Raw genomic sequence first — 23,745 nt, 5'->3', positions numbered from 1 at the left:
GGCCATCGGTGTACACACAGGCACAGACAAGACTGACCGTTACAAAGAACATTTAACTGCTCAACACACAAATTAATCCACATCAGCAATCTCATTTTATGATAACTTTTGTGATTTTTCTCTGTTCGGAAGAAATAAGGTGTGTGTGCTTATATATATGTGACTAGTTTGAAGCTTGACGAAATAGTTAACATGTCAGCAAAAATGAAGGAAATGGGTTTTTTTTTTGCATCATCCTCTCAGTGTGATGCAACACAGAGACAAGCAGGCAGATATAAAACCCACAATTATCTTCCGTTCGTCATTACCTGCATCTTTCTACATGGCTGCCACTTCCTCTTCCTTTAGTCAGCATGAGACTCACATACATGACCGTCCTGAGGCTTTATATTAACCTTTCACTCGACTGATCTCGCTCCTGATTTTTGCTTGTTTCAAGTGGGCTTGAACGGTCAGACAGAAGTCGTGTGTCTTGCTGCCCTCTGCTGTTTGTCAAAGCACATTACATTTGACAAAGTGAAGGTAATGAGATGTTCACAAAGTTACAAAACCTCCTGCAAATGCTGGATAATTGCTTGAGAGAAGACAGTGCCATTGTTGATGTATCATTCGGCAGGCAGAGCTGAGGAATCCCAACAAATTCAGCTACACTTGAGTTTTACGCCCGTTCACCTTTAGTTACCCACATCTCAAGAGGTAATTTGGTACTTTTCTGATAAATTACAGCTGAGCAGGCCGTCTGCACCCTCAGATGCAAACAACAACCACAGCTTCATGACGCAACTGACTTCTATGTCCTGAAACCACCTCGATGGAAATATAGACGTCAGATTAACCTTATCTCTTCAAACAGTCTGCAGCTGCAGCTCAGACATGGCCACGAACCAACAAAGAATTTAAAAGCCGATTTACACGTCACGCTCTATTCAACTCTGATGTTATTTAGCTGCCAATACATTATTAGTCTCTGTTTCTGATATAAACTCAAATGTTTTCCAGACGGTAAAGTCTGTAAGGTTTTAGTTTAGTTCAGCTCAGTTCAGTTTTTCTTTCCTTTACAGCTAGTTTTTGGTAAATATGCACATGGTTGTATTTTTCTGTGAGATATTTGGCGATAATTAAGTGCTGATTAAGCCTTTTGCCTTAGCTGGGTTTTTTTTATTTACCACCTGAGGGCAGCAGAAACAGATTAGTTCCACATACAGCCATTGAAGAGACATCGGCTTAAATTTGAAGTTGTGTATTTGTCTTGATGGATGGATGGAAATGGATGGTTAGTTCTGTGCTGAGCAGATTGTACAGCAGCTTTTGTGCTGCAAAATTGTGTTATTAAGGCAGTGAGAGTGAACCAGAAGCGTAAATGTGTAAACTGGACCACTAAACACTGAACTGACTCAGTATGAAGCTCATGAAAGCTAAAATTCAAGCGATAATTCTCCGTAGATTATTCACTGTGTGGCCGGTGCAAAATCACTTTGTATTGTAGCCAAATTAAAGACAAATCAAATATCCCCAACAACTGTCATCAGACTGTCATCAACAATGTAACATCACGTTCTTCCAGCAGAACTATTTTAATTTTGGCAAACTTAAAAAAATAGTCCTTCAGGGCCGTTAAAGTATCCAAAGAATTGGACTAAACTGCAGCTTTTTTCTCAAACCTACTTGGTTTTTGTGCTGCAGAAAACTGTCCTTACTAATAGAGCATCAAATTACGGCAGCTGACGAAATAATCCCACCACGAGAAGTGTGTGGAAGATTGTGCAACAACATTTTTGAATGGATTTGGTGGTGAAATAATTTTGTGAAATGCTGTTTCCACCAGCAAAGATGAACCTTCAACATAAGAACAAATAAGACGCTTGTCTTTTATACTTCAGAAGCTTCATGCTCATCTGACTTGAAAACCTAGTTAGGTTGTATTGAAGTCAGTACGGTGCACACAGAATAATAATTGAATGAGCTGCCGCTTCATACAAAGATCTGATTCTCCAGAGAAACTGTACTCATGCCTACCGTCGACTGGCCTGAACCGAAGTTCATGTGGTGTCTCCTTCAGCTGGATCCTGAGTGTGTGCGTGTCTGTGTGTGTCTGTGTGTGTCTGTGTGCAGCCACTGTCACAAAATCAGGAGAAAACAAAATGAGTCTTGTAGACATCAAAGAGACGCAGGAGGGAAGATGATCTGTTTCCAGTCATGGTGAATCACCCCCCCCCCACCCCCCCCCACCCCCACACCACCACTGGGTGGCACATGTGGCACAAAGTGTTGCACTAAGTCAGCATGTCCTCTCACGCAAACCAAACATCCCGTCTTTGAGACCAGCATAAGTGATGTGCAGACGCCCTTTTCATTTCGGGATTTAGATGTTTGGGATTTGGTGCTGTGATGCTTTGTTTTCCTGCACAGAGTGATGATCTGTGTCAGCAGTCAGACAGGAGGTTTCTGTCCAACCATCAGAGAAAGTGAGGGAGGAGGAGGGAAAAAGGAGGCAATGACTGAAAGTTCCTAATTCAGGGCTGTCGCAGAGAGATAAAAACTCACTGAGCTGAACCGCTAGTTGACTCCGCTCAGTTGCTTTTGAGGAGAATTGTGCTTTTATTTATTTAAAAACGGAGCAAACTGACAGACATACCGGTGATATGTTATTCAGCATTTGAAGTGTAGAGTCAAAGTACAAACGCACATAAATGTAGCAACATGTAAGTGTAAGAACAATAGCAGAAAGAGTAAATGATAAATTAAGATATAAATAATTTTTAAAGAATATTCATACGAAGAAGAATAAAACAACAGTGGCTCCGAAAGGGATTTAACACTGTTGTTATCACAATTAAATCCATCTAAAGAAGTAAAGAGTCAATATGTTTCATTATAGTATACCGTGTATCTTCGGGTATATTGTCCTGAAAAAAAAAAAGAGGATTAGAAAGCTGGCTCTGGCTGAGACTGAGGGTTGGTGGAGACCAAAGAAAGAGATAATAGAGTGAATATTATATGTGCGAGATTTGCTATGCAAAGGAACTGTAGGCGGACAAAGTCCCCTTATCAAACTAAAAGGTGGTGATGTGTTGCATGTGTGAATCTGTTTCTGGAACCCTGAAATGGATGAAAAATTTTTGTTTTTGTTTTTGTTTTTTTTTTTCATCATTACAGGTTTTTGGCATTTGGCAATTCTGAATGACTACGGATCTGAAAACGAAGATTGATCCTCGTGTCTAATTCTAAAATGAGAAATGAAAATGTCAGTCAGTTCCTTCATCTGCAGTACAACCACCCCCCGCCCCCCCAACCCCTTAAAACTGCATGACGATTTAACTGTTGAAATTTGTAACGTGGAAGAAGTTAACAAATGTAAAAACAGAAATGCTATTGTTTGTGTCCAACAAACACGCGTGCACACACACACACACACACACACACACACTCTCCTGAGGGGTTGACATCTATCTGCTGTTGCCAGTCTTGTTTCCTCATCCACTTTCCCATAATTTCGCCACCAGGCAGATACTCTACTTACTCGTTTTACTCTTTCATCTTTGATTAGGACATCAGCCACTTAACTCTCTATCTCCCTTCTCCATATGCTGTTTCCAGTTTTTTTTTTTTTCCTGTACAAAACCGTCCTAAATATTATTTTGCGCTGTCTGTAGCTCTGTCATAACAGTGACAGATGATTTCAGCTCCTATTTAAAGAGCAATGGGAGCAAAGTGAGCCACCTCGTTTGTTTAAATCACCACCCTGTATCCTTTTTTTGTCCTCTTGCTTTGTGTGTGAATGTGAGTACAGATTCCATCCATCCATCCATCCAGTCTTTTGAGAACATGTTCACGCCTGTGTGGGTGTATCAACATCATATCCCCCTCTATCCTCCTCACTTCTCAGAGCAGATTATGAGTGTTGGAGCTGACTGAAATGACTTTGAATTCTCCAAAGCCCCTAACCTCTGGGAACATACCTGTTCTTGCAAGCCTCAAACGTACAGGTGCCTCATTTCAAAGGACTCTAGCTCTCGTTTCTTTCTCTCTCTTGTTGCTTTTCCTCTCACATTTTGCCCCCTCCCCCCTCTTATGGCTGCAACTTTACCCCTTGACTGAACTAGGGGCCTATTGAAATACCTCCCCGTGGTTTAGTCTGCACTTCAAAGTCGACTTTCACCCTCGAGCCAGATCCGAGGGGGAAAGGAAAGCGCCCAACCCCTGAATAGTTAGGCCTTCAAAGCCTGTAACATTTAGTTATGGGCTGTTTGAAAATTGGAGAACACTTAAAAAAAAAGGTGATTGATGTTATCGTCTGTCCACCGTTGAGCTGATACTGTAATTATAATTGTCTGACCAGAACTTCAATGAGATAAAATGACTTTTATGAAGATGTGCTAAATTAACTTTCAAGATATTGATCAACAAAAGCTGCACGTCTACAATTTCTGTATGTTATGACAAGATTCCTTGTCAGACATGAAGTGAAATTGGAGCCGATTATTTTTATATTCAGAGGTTTTCAGATTTGTGTAAACTTTCTCCAGATATATTATAAGTATACGACGGGCTCCAAAAGTCTGAGACCACTTTCCCATACAATGAAAACAGCTCCCAGCCTTTAAAATGATTATATATAATAATATTTGTTATTAATATGAATGTGCAGAGAAACCCCAGTATCCCGCATTGCTGTTATTTTCCCCCTCTATCATCCAGCTCAAAACATTTCATGAGAGTTTCCCACTGGGGTTTGTGCAGTGACATCATTGCAAACATGCAACATGCTCTGAGCCGGCTGGAGTCAATAGTCATGGGGAAAGCATCTCCCATAATCTGGGGTCTGTGGGGCCCCCTAATTGCTTTATGTAATAATATGCTACAGTGATGCGCTCTTCTGGGAGCCATGAATGTAAATGCCCCCCCCCCCTCATCATCTCTTTCCTTCATTAAAACATAACGTCAGCACCAACCAACAAAGGGACAATTCACAGAGGCTGGGAGCTCGGTTGGTACACATAGTGCTGCACCGAAGGACTGATCAAACACAATTCAGCGTTCTCTTTAGATATTATTAGAAACCCGTGATCTGGTGTTTATTTCATATTTATTTGTTTTTCCTGGCAAGTTGATTAAGGACAAGTTCTTATTCTCAGCGACTGAATAGGGAATGGGGCGCTCATGAAAACAAGAACCGTCACGGTTAAATTATAATGATGTGCATAAATCTGTAAAATAGTGACGTAACTCAGGGATAAGCTGTCAGCCAAACAGTGAAGAACATAAGAACGGATAAATTTGGAACAGAGACACCATTAAAGCAAATGGTGATCATCTGAAAGCTATCCACGAAAAGAAAAGACAAAACTATTTAGAAAATGAATTCATCTCAAAATACACATCTATGCTTGGAAGAACTAGAGGAAATCAACAACATGCCACAAATAACCTGCGTTTGCCAAATCCAGCTTGAATCATTTGAGGATTATTTTTGTGATTAATTGAATGATTGTTTGGGCCGTAAGGTGCATTGAAAATTATTTAAATGGCTTTCAGAATCAGTGAGCGTCAGACTGACCTCTTCAAATTCATGGTTTTATCCAAACTGTTGAAAATTAGAAAAACTCTCCTCGTTGACTTAAAGCCATTGACTGTTTATCAAAGTAGTGCAGAATTCATTCATTCATTTTCTGTTGATTACATTTTTTTCCTAGTGGCCTATTGTTCTGCTTTAGCCAAAGTCAGATTAGAAAAGAAAGAAAATATAAGTGTTTGACTGAACGAGGAGAGAAGAGAGGAAAGAGCTGTTCAGCTGTGCGCTATCATATGAAATGAAATTATCCAATAAATCCTGCTCAGTGTTCAACAACAACACTTTGAAGAGGTGGAACAGTAAAGCGCAGACCAGCTATCATCCCTCAAGGTCGTCCTCATGCTCAGAACTCTCTCAGCCCAAACAAGTGAACAGCTGATTCTTCTCAGGGTGGCCCGAGTTTAAACACTGGTGTCGGGAGAGACCGGAGCGTCAGGAGAGGATCCACAGCTGCTTTGGCATGACAACCACATACAGGGGGGGGGGGGGCATTTTACTGGAACAGAGCACGAAAATAAGGAGAATTCTCATCACAATAAATTTCAAAAGGGAAAAAAAGTTAAAGGGCCACATGGTCACCAAAACTAGGCAGCATGGCGGCGTAGGGGTTAGCGCTGTTGCCTCACAGTAAGGAGGCCGCAGGTTCGATTCCTGGAAATTGGCACATTCTCCGGGTTCCTCCCACCTCCCACCGTCCAACAACATCATGTTTAGGTTAATTAGGGACTCTAAAGTGTGAATGGTTCTGTGATGGATGGGCGACCCAATGTGAGCTGGGGTCGGCTCCAGCCATCCCATTCTGTGACCTGGAAATGGACAAGCGGTACAAAATGAATGAATGAAATAAAAGGAAACTAAAAAAATGAAGTTGCAACTTTAAAAATCGCTCATGGACTGAAAACCCGCAGTAACCAGCAGAGGGCACACTTGTAGTTAAAGAGAATTAGACCTTCTGTGAGTAATGGGATCACTGAAACTTGTTGCCCTAACGCATTTTGTAGTCCATTAGTACATCTAATTTAATTTCATCATTAAAGCTTGCAGGCATTCCGCCTTTTAAGTCCTGTCATTTATGGATTGATGCGTTCATAACGTATCTGTATTTAATTTGTGTGTGAGAAGGAGCAGAGAGTGCTAAATGTCACAAGACTGATATGGCACATGTGGTGTGGATCAGGATTCATAAAACAGAGTGACGTCCAATGTGATCTGTAAATTATTGTCATGCTGGCGCTGAAGAACTTCAAAAGTTTCTGCTTTGAATTGTTTTCCACTCTTTTTTTTTTTTTTTTTTTTGAGCCTGAACACATGTTGACCATCACGTTTTCTTCCAGAGGCGGTTGCATTCTTGTCCTAAAAAGTCCTCACAGTTGGTTTTCATAATCACACTGCCACACAGCTGACAGCAAGATGAGACCGTGTCTTCTGGGCCTTTTTGGCACGTCTATAACTGCAGAGTTCACATTTGGAAACCAAATTTTTTTTTTTTTTTTCGCAAGAGGACAAATTGGCATGGCTGTTAGAAATGGGCCCTTTCCTGCGTCACATTATTCCATTTCATGTGTTGCTATTTTATGATATTGTCACCTCTCAAGTCTTGCAGGCCACATTCGTTTCATGGCGAAGTGCTACGAGAGCTGAGCGAAATGTTCAGCCATGAAAGAGACGCGAAGAGGCAGAAGATGGGTTCTTCGGGAACGGTTCACCATGCAAGTTCCACAACGTGCAAGGAACGACCCCTTCTGTGGTGAATAACAGCAGACAGGAAGAATTTAGGATGTGTCCTGGTATTTGTGAATAGCACAATGAGGCTGCTCTTGTGACTGCCTGGTCCAGCCCCTAATTTAACTTATTCTTTGTAGACAGAAATTAAGTCGAATTACATGTAAACATTTCGAAACTTGTATAATACCTGAAAAGACCTATGATTAGCTTGTCAGGCCTGTCCTGATGAGTACAGCTGACGATCAAAGGCAGCAGTGGATTAAAGATCCACCATGTTGGTGAAACCACCTTAAATTATTATGAAGTACAGCTAATGAACACGTATCATTAAGGAGAGATTCAGCATTTTGACTGATTGATCGTGGTTATTGTATAATTGTGAATAATATTGATAGCTAATTGAAAAGAACACTGAGCAGGACTTTTTTGTAAACTGTAAATCGGAATCTGATTGATAAATTAGCCCGGTGAAATCATGAAGGAGGGTCGTGTTTGTTTTAAGGTGGCACGCAAGAAAAAAAAAAGTCCAACTTCCGATGGTGGCGAAGGGGGGGGGGGCACCACTGGGGGAAAAATTGACCAGCCATCATAATCACGATGATGAAAGTGTGTGTGTGGGGGGGAGTGTTACTTGTTTTATTTCTAACCATAACCCCCCCCACACACACCACCACCACCTCCTCCACAGCTCAGCCAAGTCTGCGGTGCCTCCTTAACTGAGTGCTGGCACTTCAGGATGGGGAGTGTGTGGGAGAGGGTCAGAAAGAGCGGTGGGTGGGGATAAACCCTTCAGAGGGGGGGGGGGGAGAGAGAGGGGGGAGAGAAAGGGAGAGAGAGAGAGAGAGAGAGAGCGAGCGAGCGAGAGAGAGAGAGAGGAAAAAAAATCACGTGTTTGGAGATCAAAGGAGATCCGCTTTTCATGGAGGGGGGGTGAGAAAAAGAGGGAGGGAGAAAGAGAGAGCTTCGGCAGGCACTGTAATTGACAAGGCTTGCAGTGGTGAAATAACACGCTTCAGCCCAGGCTCGGCTCTTATTGCACAATTGTGACTTTTTTTTTGTTTGTTTATTTGTTTGTTTGTTTGTCCCCCCCCCCTCCTCCTCCCTCCCGTCTCACCCTCGCCTTCTTCAGCTCGCATTAAAGAACCCGTTTTTGTTTTTTTTGTTTTTTTGTTTGTTTGTTTTGTTTTTAATCACCGTCAGCCGATTTAATTCATCCGTGTGGAAATTATGTCCCGATCGGCGCACATCCAGCCGGCAAGATGATGATTTCTCCGAGGAGAGGCTCGGATCGGGTCCCCGACTCGGTGGTGGTCCTGGTGATCTTGGTGGTCGCCGCTTCGCTCGGTACCGCTCTGGCCAAGGACACTGCCTTCGTGGAGGTGGTTCTGTTCGAGTCCAGTCCCAATGGAGATTATACCACTTACACCACCGGCTTACAGGGACGGTTCTCCAAAGCCGGAGCCACCATCAGCGCGGAGGGGGAGATCGTTCAAGTACGTGCAAATTGTATTTATTTATTTTAACTTCAGGTGGGGGGGGGGGGTGACAGGCAGCAGGCTCCGAGTAACACTACCGGGACCCGGGGTGTAGTTTTACCAAGCTGCCCTTCTTAAAACTTTTTCCACGGGGGCTGGAGAAGAGAGAGAGAGAGGGGGGGGGGGGGGGGGGGGGTTGTCAAGAGTTGTGTATATAGTGTGTGTGTGTGTGTGTGTTTGCAGCGTGAGGATGGTACTAAGCTTGCAGGCATATGCGGTCACAAGATGGCTCCTATCTTGTGGAATTCATTCAGAGGGAAACATGCTGTTGCAGGTTATTTTGTTGATGTGCGGAGCTCAGCCGTCGCAAACACTCACCATCAGGATCATTTCCCTCCTTTTCACCACCGATCCGCTGAAACTTTCTAAAACTTTTCCTTTCAAACCCCCCCCCCACCACCACCGGTGTCCCTCCGGGTCGGAGCAGGCTTTGCACGTTTCTTGTTTTTAATGTCTGACGGTTGATCCGTTTCAGCGGTGTGTCCTGGTTCAGACGTGTAACAACCCCCCCCCCCCCCCCTAAAGAAAAATGTGGCTTTAATGGCGGAATATGTTTGTTTTTTTGTGACGGGCCGTCCCGGCGTGCAGACGCTCGCGCACGTCCCGCCTGCAGCGTCACGGACGGCGCCTTTTGAAGTCGTCTGTTTTTTGTTTGTTTTTCGTGTTGTTGAAGGCTCATTGGTTTTTATTTCAAGGCTTTGGAAAACAAAATAGAAAAGCAGGTTGAATGATGGGTAATCGTGGACCCCCCCCCCCCCTCATGTCCAAGTCTTTTATTTCCGGACCCCCCCCCCCCCCTTCCCACCAATCCACCAAACAGGACAAGTGCACTTGGCTGGAAAAGCTGGAAAAGCTCTGATCAACGAAGTTGATCAGAAGTCACCCAAGATCTGAAGCTTTTCTTCACAGCCAAGTGTTTATGGGAAATTTTCTAATTCCCCATAATCTGCTTGGCCACTTGTTGAAAAGGCGGCACATACTTTTGGGGTGCAGTCATGTGTTGGGGATTTAATGTGTTGTGTTTTTATTAGAAGTTGGGAAAAAAAAGGAAAAAAACAAAAACAAAACACAAACAACCCATGAAATGAATGGGATGAATTGTGCGATTGATAAGGAGATGGAACTTTGGGTGTCACTGCACGGACAAATTGAACATAATGGTGTAGTTGTGTTTTTGTCTTGTTTTGTTTTGGGGTTTTTTTTTCTCCACCTTTTCTGTGAAGGCCAGTAGCTCCTGAAGAATGTACTCAAAGTGTAGAAACCTTAAGCTCAATGAGATCATTGGTTTGTTTTGGGAGGACAGGTTTCAGTGTGTGTGGTGTTCGACTTTAGAGGGAGGCTTGTTGTATGTGCTGCACATACACATTTGACTTCAATCACCATGTTGCAGCCAAGCGTGCAGCGCATCGTAAGACGCCTCGATTAGTGTCAGCATGTTTTATCAGCACGCTTACCATCAGCTGTCATTGCACGTTACTGATCCTGAACATAGCTGGTATCCCCCCTCCATCCAGCCATCCCTTTGCAGCTCTGCAACAATGGCCCTATCAGCCAATAAGCTCCGGTGCACGACTGTGTTTCTTTTTGTTTTGTCCTCCTAAAAACACTTCCCTTTTTAAAGAACGATGATGTGTGGGGATCAAATTAGGGGATACTCAGCGCAAAAATGGCCCCGTTTATACACAGTGATGGCCATTTGGCGCCACAAGCTAACCACACAGAAATGTCGGACCTCAGCTTTACATCGAAAAACCACATCTATTTAGGCTTGCTTTCTTTGCTAACATAGCTTCTGACCACTTAAAGGCAGCTTATATTTTGTCAGGCTATAATGAGGGGCAGTTCGTCCAGCACAGCGTACTGTCTTGAATTTCTTATAGTATGCAAAGATTTATGAAAGCTGAAACTGACAACGATAGACAACCGTACAACCTGAGGTGTATAATTTTACTCCGGTATCGAACTCTCCGCTGTCATATTCTATACTTGTGAAATAACATCACAGTAACGCGTGGGGGGAAATTTCTGTGGCATTGTAACAGATATAGCTTGACTCTGGAATTAGGTTGAAGACAAATATTTAGGTTGTTGTGCAATGAGCTGTCTGTGGTGACCTCTGCAAAGCCTTTGCGCTTGTCGCCTTTCTTTTTTTTTTTTTTTTTCTTGCTTTAAAGGTCCGGATGATCTTGTGTAGAGCAACTGTAGTGCTTGATTTCTTTTGCTCAAGGTGTGATGGGGCCTTCTAGTTCTCCATTCTGCAGTTTGGACAGATCCCTGAGGGGGTTGTGTTACCTTGTGTGTGTTTAGTGGTGACCAGACCTCAGCAGGTATGGGTTCAAACACAGGGGAAAGAGGAGGAGGAAGAGGAGGGGGGGGTTGGCAGTGTTCCTGAGCAAAGACCCCCAACCACAGCCCCTGCTCGCTGTTGCTAACTCCCTAAAGCTAACACCCGCTCAGCGCTGCCTGAAGAGTGTGAAAAGTGGCACATGTTGCTGGGGCCAAAAATAATAAATTAAGTTAATTTGCTTTTCGCTCTGCTGTAAAAGGTGGGGCAGAACAAAACAGAGCTGGCCTCGATGCCAAACCCCAAGCTTCCCTAGCCAATTCTCTGATTACTCCAGTTTGACGCTGTAATAGCAAAATCATTGTGTCGTCAAATCATTCTGTTGAGAAATAAGATTTCCCTAAAATGAACATGAGCAGAACATGAAATCTTTGGTGGTCAGAGGACTGCAGGCTGTCTATCCTGTCAGGTTGTATTCTCCTCTTGTCTCACAGTTAAGCACTTCCTGATTGCACTACATAAACTAAAATGACTCGATAAAGTGGAAAGGCAGCAGCGCTTAAGAGAAAAACAAGTGATTTCAGTGGCGTAAGGCAGATTTGAAGTGTCTGCAGTGAACGGTCCATACATGCACTAATTTCATCCATTTCCTAGTGTTGAGTGTTGATTGTCTTGGGATATCTTTCCATATATTACCAGTTCTTTTTCGTTCAAGCTAAACCTGTTAAGTAGTGCAGCGGTATCATGACATCATCGTCATCAGTCCCCTTGATGAAGACGTTCAGGCGTGAAAGTGTCACATTGTTTTTCACATTCACGTTGTCGTTGACGGCCCTTCCAATAAAGGAGCACGTGACGCAAAGAGTTTGGGGGGTGGGAGAGGCGCCATCTGCTGTTCATCGTACTCTGTTATCTCCCAGAAACAAATAACTCTTTCCCGTAGCGAGATGAGCTGCGATGCACTGCAACGATTGCACATCTGCCTCTGATTTCCAGCGGGCCCATGCTGTCAGCATGTGAGTGAGGAGCTGAGGCAAGGACGTGGCAGGCGCATCGAGAGGACCAGATGGAACTCATAGTGTCGTCGGCCAGAACCAGAGGGAATAGTGTGGCTTTCACCTACTTCCTCCCCGAAGGGACACAGAGCATCCCCCAAATCCAGCGTCAGGAAGAAGCGGCTATAGTTTCCCCAACACCCACGAGTTGATTCACCCTTGAACTTCGCGTCCATGTGCATGAAGTGCCAGGAACTATAGCTGGGAGACTTCATGATGTGGTTCTTTGAAAAGTGGCAGTTTTTTTTCTTTTTTTTTCAGACTGGATGTGCAGGGGGAAAGTGGTGGTTTTGAGCTAAGACAACGATGAGCTTAAATACTGGAGCTCCTACCTTAGGACTGGCAGGAGTTGTGTCGATCTGCTTTTAGACTATAATGAGAGCTTTAGTGGTTTAAGACATCCAGCGCGCTTTCTCACCACAGGCTGGAAACCCCAAGAGGCCATAATGGGCCGGTCCCAGACGGGAGGTGCCAGGGATCGGGCCACTCCCAGCGCCAAAGCAACAGTAGCAGTACACAAACGCTAGTTTAAAAGGTTAAAAGTGCTGCTCCCTACTTTTTTCCATTTATTGGCTTGGCGGTTGCAGCTGTATTTTAAGTACTATCGTCTCTTAACCGCCACCCTATTTCACTTTCATGTCCCAGCCAAAGTAATTTGAGGCTGCCTTTCTCCCCTTTTTGGAATAGAACAGACTAAACTGTTTTTCTCTTTTCTTGCTTAACACCCCACTCCCACACGCGCGCTCACCCCTCTCCAACAGTCTGCTCGTTTTTGATGCGGCCAGAATTTGTTGTGCGTTGCACGAGAATGGAGTGATGATTTACAACTATTTCCTACCCAGCATGCAGTGATTTGTCACTGTCTTTTGTAGCTGCGTTTCCTGGCGAGCTCTGATGCATGTCCCCTCATTTCATTTCATTTCAATTCATTTCTCTGTGAACCTGCAGGTAAAGGCGTTAAATGTCCAGAAAATGCAAATATATAAAAATGGTTTCTGATTGTCTTTTCAGCCTTTTAGCCTGCAGTGCATGTACAGGTGGATGTCAGCCTTTGAGTGGCTAACTTCCTCTCAGATCTCTTTCTACTTGTCCAGACTTCTTTTAATTGGCCAACACTGTCTCCCAAACCAATAGCCCCTGTTTCCTCTCCTGCCCCTGGCTCTTTTACACTTCTCTTCTCCGAGGTGTCTTCCCTCTCCCACCGGCAGCTCCACCTGGAACAAGTGCATGTTGGTACTGGTGGCCCCAGTAGCTATGTTAGTTTCCAGTGGGTCGAGTGGCTGAGCCAATCTTTGATGTTCCACTCCAGGAGAGATTAGCAGTCAACGCTGATGCTTTCTCTCCAATATTCAGGCCTCTCCCAGGGGAACCCTATTCCCTCACGTCACTCTACACCTGATCTATTGATTGATTATGTGTCCGAGCTCATTTGTATGACTGTGTTCTGTTCGTTCTCTGCATTGTAGGCCAACGATGAGGAAATGTGATTTTCATCTTTGCCTGCAGGCTGTGATATTTTGTGTGTGTGTGTGTGTGTGTGTGTGTGTGTGATGTGTACTGGGAAATGTACCATAACAGAACATCACACCTAGACAGGTGAAATTTATTTATTTATTTTTTAAACCTGTCTTCATGTGGGTAATTTTTAGAGCAAAGCTAACACAAATCAAATATGAAGAAGGGTTTGAAGAGGGCATTTTCAGTTTCTGAAAAGCTCCTCGTAAGCCTTTCTGCGTTTGATGAAACAGCGCTGAAAGGCCCGGTCCATCCCATCAGCCCACATTTTTATCCACTGACACAGAGGGTCTGCAAAACAAAGGCTAAGGGGTCGAGGGTTATGAAATGACAATGCTCACAGTGGCTCATCCAGGCAGAGGCATGCTTTGTTGTTTGCCAGGAATGTGCTGACTAACCATGGAAGGCCACAACGCCAGCCTCCCCCCTTTTGTTGTACGCCAATAGACTGGGAAGGTAGGTGTGGAGCAGGGAGTCCATCTTGCTGCCTCCTTCTCTTCCTCCCTCTTAATATACTTCCATCCTTGTGCCCTCAGTCCTCTAACTATTCACATTTGTTTTCGTTAGTCTTATCGTAGATCTGTCCCACTCATCTGAGCTCAAGAACATAGGGTTCAAAGTTCTTCCCATTACGTACATGATTAGGTAATTATCAGCCTCATTGCTAAAAAGCATAATGTTGCTGTTAATGAAGATCATGTTTTGGCTATAGTTTCATTTTTTTGTGTGCATGGTCACACTGCATCATATTAATGTTGTGGGGCTTCTCCTGACTGGTCTTCTGTCCAAAACCCTTCTGTTTTCTTCTTTACCCTCCTTTTGTTTCCCTTTAATGGATGATTCCCACATCATTGTGGCAAAGGGTGCCAGATGGGGACAAATCAGTTTCAGGTGCAGGCTCCAAACAACCCCCATCGTGTTCATCTCTGCCTTTACCCTCCCAACCTAGACCGGTTTCTGGAGGCTCTTCGTGTGTGAGTGTGAGCAAGTAGTTGCTGCAGTAATGAGGTAACTCCAGGCTGTAACACAATGGGGCCATAGGCATGATGGATTGGACTTTCTCGCCCACATCAGAACAACCTGGGTTATCTCTGCATTCTTCTTGTCTGGCAGTGTTACATTTGTTCAAGCTCCACGGTGAAGATATATCACTGCTTCCTCTCCTAGCTGCTGAAGATGCGCCCTATATTTTCAAATGAAAAATTGTCTCTCTCGCTCTTTGTGTGTGTGTGTGTGTCGTCTCATCAACATGGTTATATTGGAGAGACAATATTTTCTATTTTCTTTTTGATTTTTCTGTAGCTGAATGTTTATTTATAGCTTATTTTTTGCAATATAGTTTCAAGCTGAGTTATTTTTCATAGTATTTTCAAAGGGTCAGGCGCAACAACTTTTACAAATGTAGTATATTCACTGACATACCACAGCGATAAAAGCTTCATAATACACCCCAGGCTTTCGATAAAGACTCAGCAGTACCTCCTGTATTTGCCCTGGACCCCCATCGGCTGCTCAGGCCATGCTGCCTGCTTCTCCAGGCTCTGGACCCTGAACAGGGAGGGGCCTGCAGGTCTGGGTGAATAGCTGCCGAGAGTCGTGCTGGGGGTGTAAACCACATGAATGTGCCGCCTGAGCAGATAGGATCAGGCCAGGCGGGGAGGCCTGGGAGGCCGCGACGCTCGGCGCAGCTCCACGCGCTAACATCAAAGGCAGTGCTGAAGGGGATGGTGAAGGGGAGGGAGGAGGGAAGAGAGCGAGCGAGGGCTGGGCCAAACTCTTCAAAGGCCTCTCTGACTAATGCCGGTCCTGATATGTGGTGCTGCACAAGTAAATGATGATGTAATTGTAGACCTTCGAGCTAAATCCGCTCCCATACAAATAAAGGTGGAGGTGTTGCCTTGAACAAGTACAGTGAGAAAAATGCTTTGGCGCATTTAGGTGAAGCAGGAGAGTCTAGAAAGGGGATGGGTCGCCTGCTGACACTATGCTAACGTACGGATCCTGCTGAGGAAAGTTTTATTTACATTTCTGATGGAGGACTTGGAACCGAGAACGGTTTTTATCTGATTTAATCTGATATTTTAATCCACTGGGCGTTTCTAAAGTACACAACAAGTTGAACAGAGTTGACTCTGTTCTTTGTAAAGTTTATACAGGGTCTGTGTGTGTTTGTGTGTACACTTGTGTGAGACGAGGAGCGTGTACACGCACTTCCCTTGTAATGTGTGTTAAACCAAGCGTGACCACAGATCCTTTCAAAAATACCCCCATGATCATCAGGCTGATAACTCATTGACAGCTCCCATGACAGTCGAGGGGCACGCTGCGGAAAAATAACTGTCTTGTTGAGAGCACACAGCTATAATTCACTGTTGTTGATTAGGTTTGCCAAAGGTTATCCAAATGCCTCAGGGCCCTTTTTATAGACGTTGCCGCTAAGAAGGCGCTTCATTTTGCTGCCATCACTGGAACTGGCATGCTGGGACTTTTAGATGGCGTTCTGGTATCAGAGGTGTGAAGTGATACCCGTCATTGTCAACATCTGTCCCTGCACACAGGCAGATGCAGATTAGCCTCGGACTCTGTGACTGCCCCCACCGCCGGCACATATAGACGGAACAACAGTGCTCCTTCTTACCATTTATACAGAACAGTGAGGCAGCATAAAGACGCAACATTCCTGCATTGAACAGGCTGTGAACAAGGGAACCACATTCAAGTTCCCTGCGATTGTGTGACTCTTTGATGTTAAATTAGCAGTAAACAGCTGCACTTTTATTTATTTAGAGTTCATGCGGAGGTCGGCCTTTTAACTCCTGCATCCTGGGTCGGACTCTGAAGTCAGGACTGCAGCACAGACCCTTTGTTGCTGCTTGTAAAAGAAGAGACCTCCTTGTTTTCAGCAATGTAGACTGTAGCAATTCATGACTATCACAGGACCATCCAGCTAATGGCTGTACTTGAATGGATTGAGAGACAAAACACAATTCATACCAAAAGCTTCCATTTGGACTTGCAACAAAACAATTCTCTTCTTTATCAGTTCACCTTTTGACTCTCTTTTTCAGCTCACTGGAATGTCAGAAGAATAAAGAGTAAATGTCTTTTAAAAGCTTGTTTTCCAACAAATAGCCCAAAAACCATGGATATTCAATACTCAGGCTACATTAAGTGGTTTGGTTGATGAATCTGAACCTTTCTTTAAGGTCTGGGGTCTATATTAACACTAGGAAAATACAACCTGAATCCTGATCCTTAAAATGAGCTGTCAACCAATCAGAAGAGACGCTCAGGGCCTGAAATTGTTCCATGCGTTACGTGGGAAAATGTTGATTTCTTGAATTGAGACTCTGTCTACGCTCATTATATAAATTACCCCACACACACACACACACGTGTGTGTGTGTGTGTGTGTGTGTGTGTGTGTGTGTGTGTGTAAAAGAGTCATTGCAATAGCTCTATTAGATGAGTGAGATAGAAAATGGCTAATGGGGCAGGGATGTCTAGACTGTATCTGTAAAGACTGCAGGCAATTACACTAATGCATATGACATTTTACACCATGCAAACTGTAAATGCAGTGTTACACTCCTGTTTCCCCAGACGCACCCTTTCTTTAGCCCCCCCCCTCGGCTAAATGTCTATGAAAAGGTCAGGACAATTACTCCTGGCCAGCTGTGTCCGTTTCTGTCTCCTTGCAGTCCATCTGTTCACTCTCATTGCCCCTGCAAGGTGCTGTCAGAAAAAAATGTCAAGGATTTTCTATTCTATTTTCTTTCTCACGCTTTGATTACAGGTAATTGATATCAAGGGGAAAAGGGATGGACACAATCACTTAGTTGTTTTCTTTGAGATTCGGACTTTGCGCTCTTTTCGTTGCGCACCCTCCTTTTTTGTTTATCCAGATTTGTTCTTCTGTCATATGTCATAGTAAAAGCAGCAATTTACATTTTTTTTTTTTTTACATTTTTTTAAGGCAGCTCTTGGCTATTATTTGCTTGGCAGTGTTGGGGCCGTTTGTCCAAACACACTTGGCTCGCTAATGATAACTTGTCCTTGGACATGTCAAGGAGTCTAGTTTCTCAGAATGCTGTTTTGAGAGAAACAAGAGATCGAGTGGGAGGAAGATGTGAATGACAGAAAAAGAGGGGCCTATACAGCCTTTTGCTACTCCGTTTGCATCCCACAGGCATGTGACAAAGTCAAATTGTCACCCCTGGGGTGACATGCATCCCGCAGGCATTTTGAAGTAAACACATCCCAGGGAATGCGGCCCTGAGATTTGGAGAGTGGCCTTAAAAGTTGGTTGGAGCCACTGTTCTCTCTCATTTAAGAGATGCAGGACGATCTGTAATTTGTATGTTGTAGATTTATTTATCCAAAAAATAAAGCGCAAACACATTGATCTAAGGAACACTAAAAGAAAAAGATATTTTAGAAACTATCTTGCCCAGATAAGATTACATGCTTCATACCACACTCATATCCTGAAATATGAAGTTGATTATCTTTGCAGAAGCGCTGAATGCTTCCAAACAAAAACATGTAAACAAATGCACGATAGGTAAAAAAAATAAAGAATTAGATGCTTAGTTTTTAAACATATTTTCTAAAGCATGCATTTTGGGTGTTCGGGATGGGATGTGATGTGTCACAGTTGCAGCCCTGGAAATGTCGGTTGCTTTGGAACCAGCTGAAATGTTGGCAGCAAGGGGGGGCTCATTCACAGATATTTCCAGAGAAAACTTGACATCACCACCTGCAGACTGTTTAGAGATGAGCGCCGATAAAACTGTGTGAGGTGGCACAACAACATCCTTCGGTATGATAATCTGAAAGTCAGTGGTTCGATCCCCAGCTCCCGTCCTCATGCTGAAGTGATCTTGGGCAGGATACCGAACCCCAAACTGCCTTTGATGGTTGTTTCAGTGTGAATATCTGTGGGTGAACGATAAGACTATATAAGCGCTATATGAGCAGTCCATGTACTATTTATATCGCTCCCCATCAATTTTAATCTGATAAGACAAATCATGACCTTATTAAATAGCAGAGAGAGAGAGAGAGGTGTGAAGAGTTTAATCTTAAAACACTATCAATAATCAAAATTGCTAATCAAGTTGGATTTTACATGAATGACTTCACCCTCCGCTGAGGTTTTCCACAGCGCTTCTGCCAAAATGCTAACAGGAGCCTTGAGCCAATTTTACAGTAACTCGCCTGTTGTGACCACTTCTTGTAAAATTTTAGTGATTTGATTTCACACCAGACCAACCTTTTGCCTAACTTTAAACCCATTTCCTATTGGCAACCACATGTAGCATATTTGGGTCTGCTTTTCTGCAGCATCGCCGCGAGCTAAACTCAAGGAGAGAGGATTTGGTAAGCTACTGATGCATACATTTGTCATAATTATTGTTTTGCAAAAGCTGGACTTCAAATCGCCCCGGCAACGGCAAAGCTTCAGAATTCAAATTAGAGTGTAGGATTAAACTTGAAAGTTGTGGAGAAGGAGGCCTGCTCTCCTTTTTTCTTTCTTTTTGGTTATTGCATCCCAGCAAACTCTCTCGTTATAATAACTGGATCATCATGTGTCAAAGGCTGGAGTTGGCATGGTGCGTTTGTTCTCTCCTGAGCTTCTGTGGCATGGGAGCCAGGTGAGGAAAGCCCCTGAGTATACACACTGTACTCATCATGGACATGAAAACAAGACAAACAACAAACTGTCTTACTACATCTTCAAGCAATTTGTCTTATTATTGCATCACCATGAATCACTTAACAGTGAAGGCAAGTTCATTGCATTCTCTCATCGCTCCTTTCCTCCCTTTCATAAGCTCTTTCACACTGTTTTCTGCTCTCTTTCTCTCTCGCTGTCTTCTCTCATTCTGTTAAGCACGGGAGGGGAAAGCGGGGGGGGGGGGGGGGGTATAAATGTGAGACCACACATGCTGTGTCAATGTTTGCTGGAATAATTAGAGACAATGTGGGCCAATAACAGGAGGAGTGCAGTAACCTGAACTCACTTTGTTCTGCTCCGAGAGCAACACAAAAGCCATTCAGAGATGCACAGATCCGTGAGCTCAGAGCAGGAACAACTGCACTTTTAGCCGGCGTGCCACTCAGCTCGGAGGATCCGCAGGAAAATGGATTGGTTTCTATGGCACCTGAGCAGTCGGGCCTCCGCTCTGCTGTCTTGCAAAGGCTCAAAGTGATGTCACTCTAAAGGCTTTCTAAGCACTGCCTGTACATCCCTGCCACCACCATCACAAAAAAAAAAAAAAAAAAACCCACCCCACCCCGATCGACCAACACATGGCCCTGGCTTTGAGCGTCCTCTTAAACCAGAGGATATCCGGCCGCTTGGTATGCAAAGAGCCTGTGGATTCCTGACATGAGTGCAGGAGCTGGACTCAGAGGTGACTTTCAGCGCAGACAGACAACTGTTGGATTAGCAGGACACTTTGCATGGACTCTGAGCCAATAGGAGGAAGCCTGGCCAGGACCAGGGGCGTACTTGGTCAAATGCAGCCTAATAGACTCATTTGAGCTCCTTATATTAGATTACATTTGAAGTATTCTAGTGCCGCTTGTGTCCAACACCCCCCCCCCCCCCCCCCCAAAATGATATGCAAGGGAATAAAAAATGAGGGTTTTTATCATGAGACTGAACTATTGTCTCTTGCAGGGGGGTAGAGGGGTGACGTGATCATATGATTAAAGATCCCCAAACAATGGACACTAAGTGTTTGCTTAAGCTGTGACTGTTTCTCCCAGAGTGACCCGCTGCAGTTGGTCCAACCACGGATTGGACCAACTGGTTTGTCCCCTCTGGTGTCCATCTTGAAAGGGGACACCGTTATGGGATGCATACATCCCCTGGAGGTCGCTGGAGTCATTGTGGCACCTGTCCCTTCCACTCTCAGCCTGTGTCAACAGCTCAGATTTATTTACATTCACTCTTGTTTTCCGAAGAACTGAACTGGGAACAGAGCCGGGTTCCCTTTGTGGCTTTCCCGAATTTCTGCCAGTGATTTGCTCAGCAGTTTGTGCTACAGGGTCATCAACTTGAAAGCAACAATGAGTTTCTGTACCATAAAAATCTGGTTTGGACACAGTATAGAGTCTTTATGATCCTTTTCATGCTGTATCTAAGGCAGCTTGTCTGTAAACTTCGTGGAGATGTTTTGGTTTAGTTATACATAATAGCTTTAATGCACTTTGCTGGTATTTCCCTCCGGGAGTTAGTCAAGCTTTATCTCTTTGGCGATTTATATTTATTATTCAGTTTTGTTTGACAGAGCCGCCTCTTCTCTCGGTTTTTTAGCCCTGGGATACACAGCAACCTTAATTTTTTTCCCCCTCCTAACCAATGATCTTACTTAAATCACTTTCAGGTTCTCCGTCTTTGCCTCCTTCCCTTTTCCTCCCTTCTCTCCCTTGCTCTTTCTCCAGCAGACTGATGTTCTGTTTCGTTCTGTACTCCTGGTTGGCCTGTGTTCCTCATCGCAGCTTGTGTTTCCTCTTATCTGCCGTTCTTTTATCAATGGCTGCCACACATGCCTAAAAGAAGAGGAGTGGGGGTGGAGATGGTTGGGGGGGCAGCTGATCCTATCAGCAGGTGGAGATTTCACCACCAAGTTCAGGGGGCCCCCGATGTGGCCAGAGGAGGGTTGGACCGGAAGGGTCTGACATGGGAGCGTGCATAGTGAACTCCAAACAATGTGAACCCTACTGTTGTCCGAACACCTGCCCCTTCAGTTCCACACCTAAGCTGCAGCACAAAAGTGACTCAAGTAGTTTTGCCAACACTGCACTCCAAAGAATCGTCTCCTTAAAATGGCGCAGTCAATAATGTGTTTATCATTAAACCTGTTCTTGATGAAGCAGCACTGCTTGTGCTGTTCGCCTGGAGCCATATTCAGCTGTGAAATGTTCGGGTAATGTGCTGCTCCCCGTGTCCCTTTCAGTAATTATGGTTGCATTTAATTGTGCCAAATGAGTTTCATGATATATTATGTCACATTCCGTTATGGATGTGTTGGTCTTTGGTTGGTCCAGACACGCCCAACCAAAGGCAGCAATTAGGAGGAAAAATTGTTTAAAAAATGCAGAAGCGATGCATGCTTTTCAAATGAAAATGGCTGCTGCTGCTGCCTACTGTCACGTTGTGGTGCTTACTTTGCACCGAGGATGCACAGTGCCGCTTGAGGTCCGTGCACCGCAACCCTCCACGAATCCTTCCCGAAGGAGCAGCTGCGGTGAGGGGAGAATGGCGGGTTTACCAAAGCGCAGGCTCACAAAAGCCTAAAATGATATCGCTAGTGGATATCTGGATGCTTGGGATGCCTTGGATTGCTGCTGTACACTTTTGGCTTTGTCTTTGTGGGGAAGAATAGAGGCCTCTGTGGTGGTGATGACAGGCTGGGCCCTGGCTGGCTGGCAGGCGAGGTGCTGGAGGTCGGGAGACTTCAGTTCCTTCATGGGGGCAAAAGCCTGACGAGGGATGCTGGTCGTCCTGGTCCTCCCCACAAAAGAGACACTGTTCTCTGCTTCTATGACCCGCCCTTGTTATTGTGACATGCCAGGTACATGTTTACACACAGGTTCAGGTAGGAGCCGGGCATCCGCAGGATCAGCCACCATCTCCCCCACCTGCGTATGGATGTTTTGACGTGTGTATCGGGTTAGGTAAATAATTGGTTTTGCACATGTTGGATTTGCTGTGAATGCACTCTGATGTAATGTTGGTGACAGTGTTTAAAACAACAGCTAAATAGTAAACAACTTTTATGCTGTTCTGAAATGTTTCACGGTCATTTCCACTGTATTAATAACACTGTGACAAACATTAAATCTTTTTTTTTTCTCATTCAAAATCTATTCCAGTCGCATCCCGAAGGAACATTTAAGGCTATTACATGTTGACTGATCAAGGCTTTTATAGACACATGAAATTGATTTGGTATGAGTGCTTTTAACATTGCAAATCTGAGGTTTTATTTCCAATTTATCAGAGGATGTTATATTTTTCTTCAACACAGATGTTGGAAATTTATTAATAACAAGATTATAAACAGTGACTTAAAAGGCTTTGATTCCTGACTGAAGGCCACTGTTCAGCTGGTCCAAAGCTAAGATGTAGCGTGCAACATGCTGCTTTCATGTCTCATGCTCGCCTAGTGAAGAACAGGAGGGCGTTTTAGCAGAGAATGAGCTGCCATGACTGTCCCGAGAAGTTTCATCATCCTTCATTCTGTTTTAATACAACACCACACCGCCGGCCAAGACAAACGTGAGGTGAACATGCTGCTCACTGGACTGTGTGACTCCCGCCGTAGTACGCCCCGGGGACTTTAATGGCAGAGGCTAGCAGTGGACTCTTTATGTTGTTTTGAATTATTAACGAAACAGGGAGAAGCTGTAAACGGTCCAAGAAAAGGACTTTGGCTTCCACACGCAATGCATGAAAAGCAGGAGCTCTCCCAGACCCTTCACATGCCCTCCAAGTTTATCCTGATCGCCCCTCTTGAAGATTCACAGAGCCTCTTTGATCTGTATGCTGTCCTCCCAGCTGGGAGGCCAGGGGATGCGAGCAGCCCTTTTGGTCTCCCATTTCAAGTTGCACATTCTTTCCTTAAGGACCCAGAGGTCCAGACCTCAGTTGCAATGGAATTTCATATGCAAAAATAGGCCAGACTAGACTAGCTATTTGAATATGCGCCTCAACGTTCATCATACTCAGGTACTTTAGAATTAGGTATTCATCTTCAAGGTGTCGTAGTGGGTTGTATGTTAATTTTGGCTGACCGACCATCAAAGTTCAAAGTTCAGCCTCACAAATGCTTTACCGTTTAATGCAATCATATTGGTGGCAGCCACAGTAACATCCCCCAAAAATAAATCACATAATCACACTGCAGTATAAATCAGCTCAAAGCTTATATATTTATATGTATATGTGTATATGAAGCTCTCAGACAGATAGTGAAAATTGCTTCATTGCATGACTCATATTTATTGCCATTCAATTTGCCAAATCTGCAAATTCCCTGCAAA

The 23,745-nt window shown here is 44.2% G+C and overlaps 1 protein-coding gene across 2 annotated transcripts in view; it reads left to right on the top strand.

Annotated features, from left to right (window-relative positions):
• The first annotated feature begins 8,289 nt into the window (after positions 1–8,289).
• Positions 8,290–23,745, top strand: part of znrf3 (zinc and ring finger 3) — a 59,745-nt gene continuing 44,289 nt past the window's right edge. For both annotated transcript variants that reach the window (XM_029510949.1, XM_029510948.1), the window contains exon 1: positions 8,290–8,790. In XM_029510949.1, coding sequence (XP_029366809.1) covers positions 8,557–8,790 — 234 coding nt within the window. In that variant the 5' untranslated portion in view covers positions 8,290–8,556. The remainder of the gene's footprint in view (positions 8,791–23,745) is intronic.

The sequence above is a fragment of the Echeneis naucrates genome, chromosome 9, assembly GCF_900963305.1.
Source record: "Echeneis naucrates chromosome 9, fEcheNa1.1, whole genome shotgun sequence".
Lineage (NCBI taxonomy): Eukaryota > Metazoa > Chordata > Actinopteri > Carangiformes > Echeneidae > Echeneis > Echeneis naucrates.
This window is presented reverse-complemented; position numbering and strand designations above follow the sequence as displayed.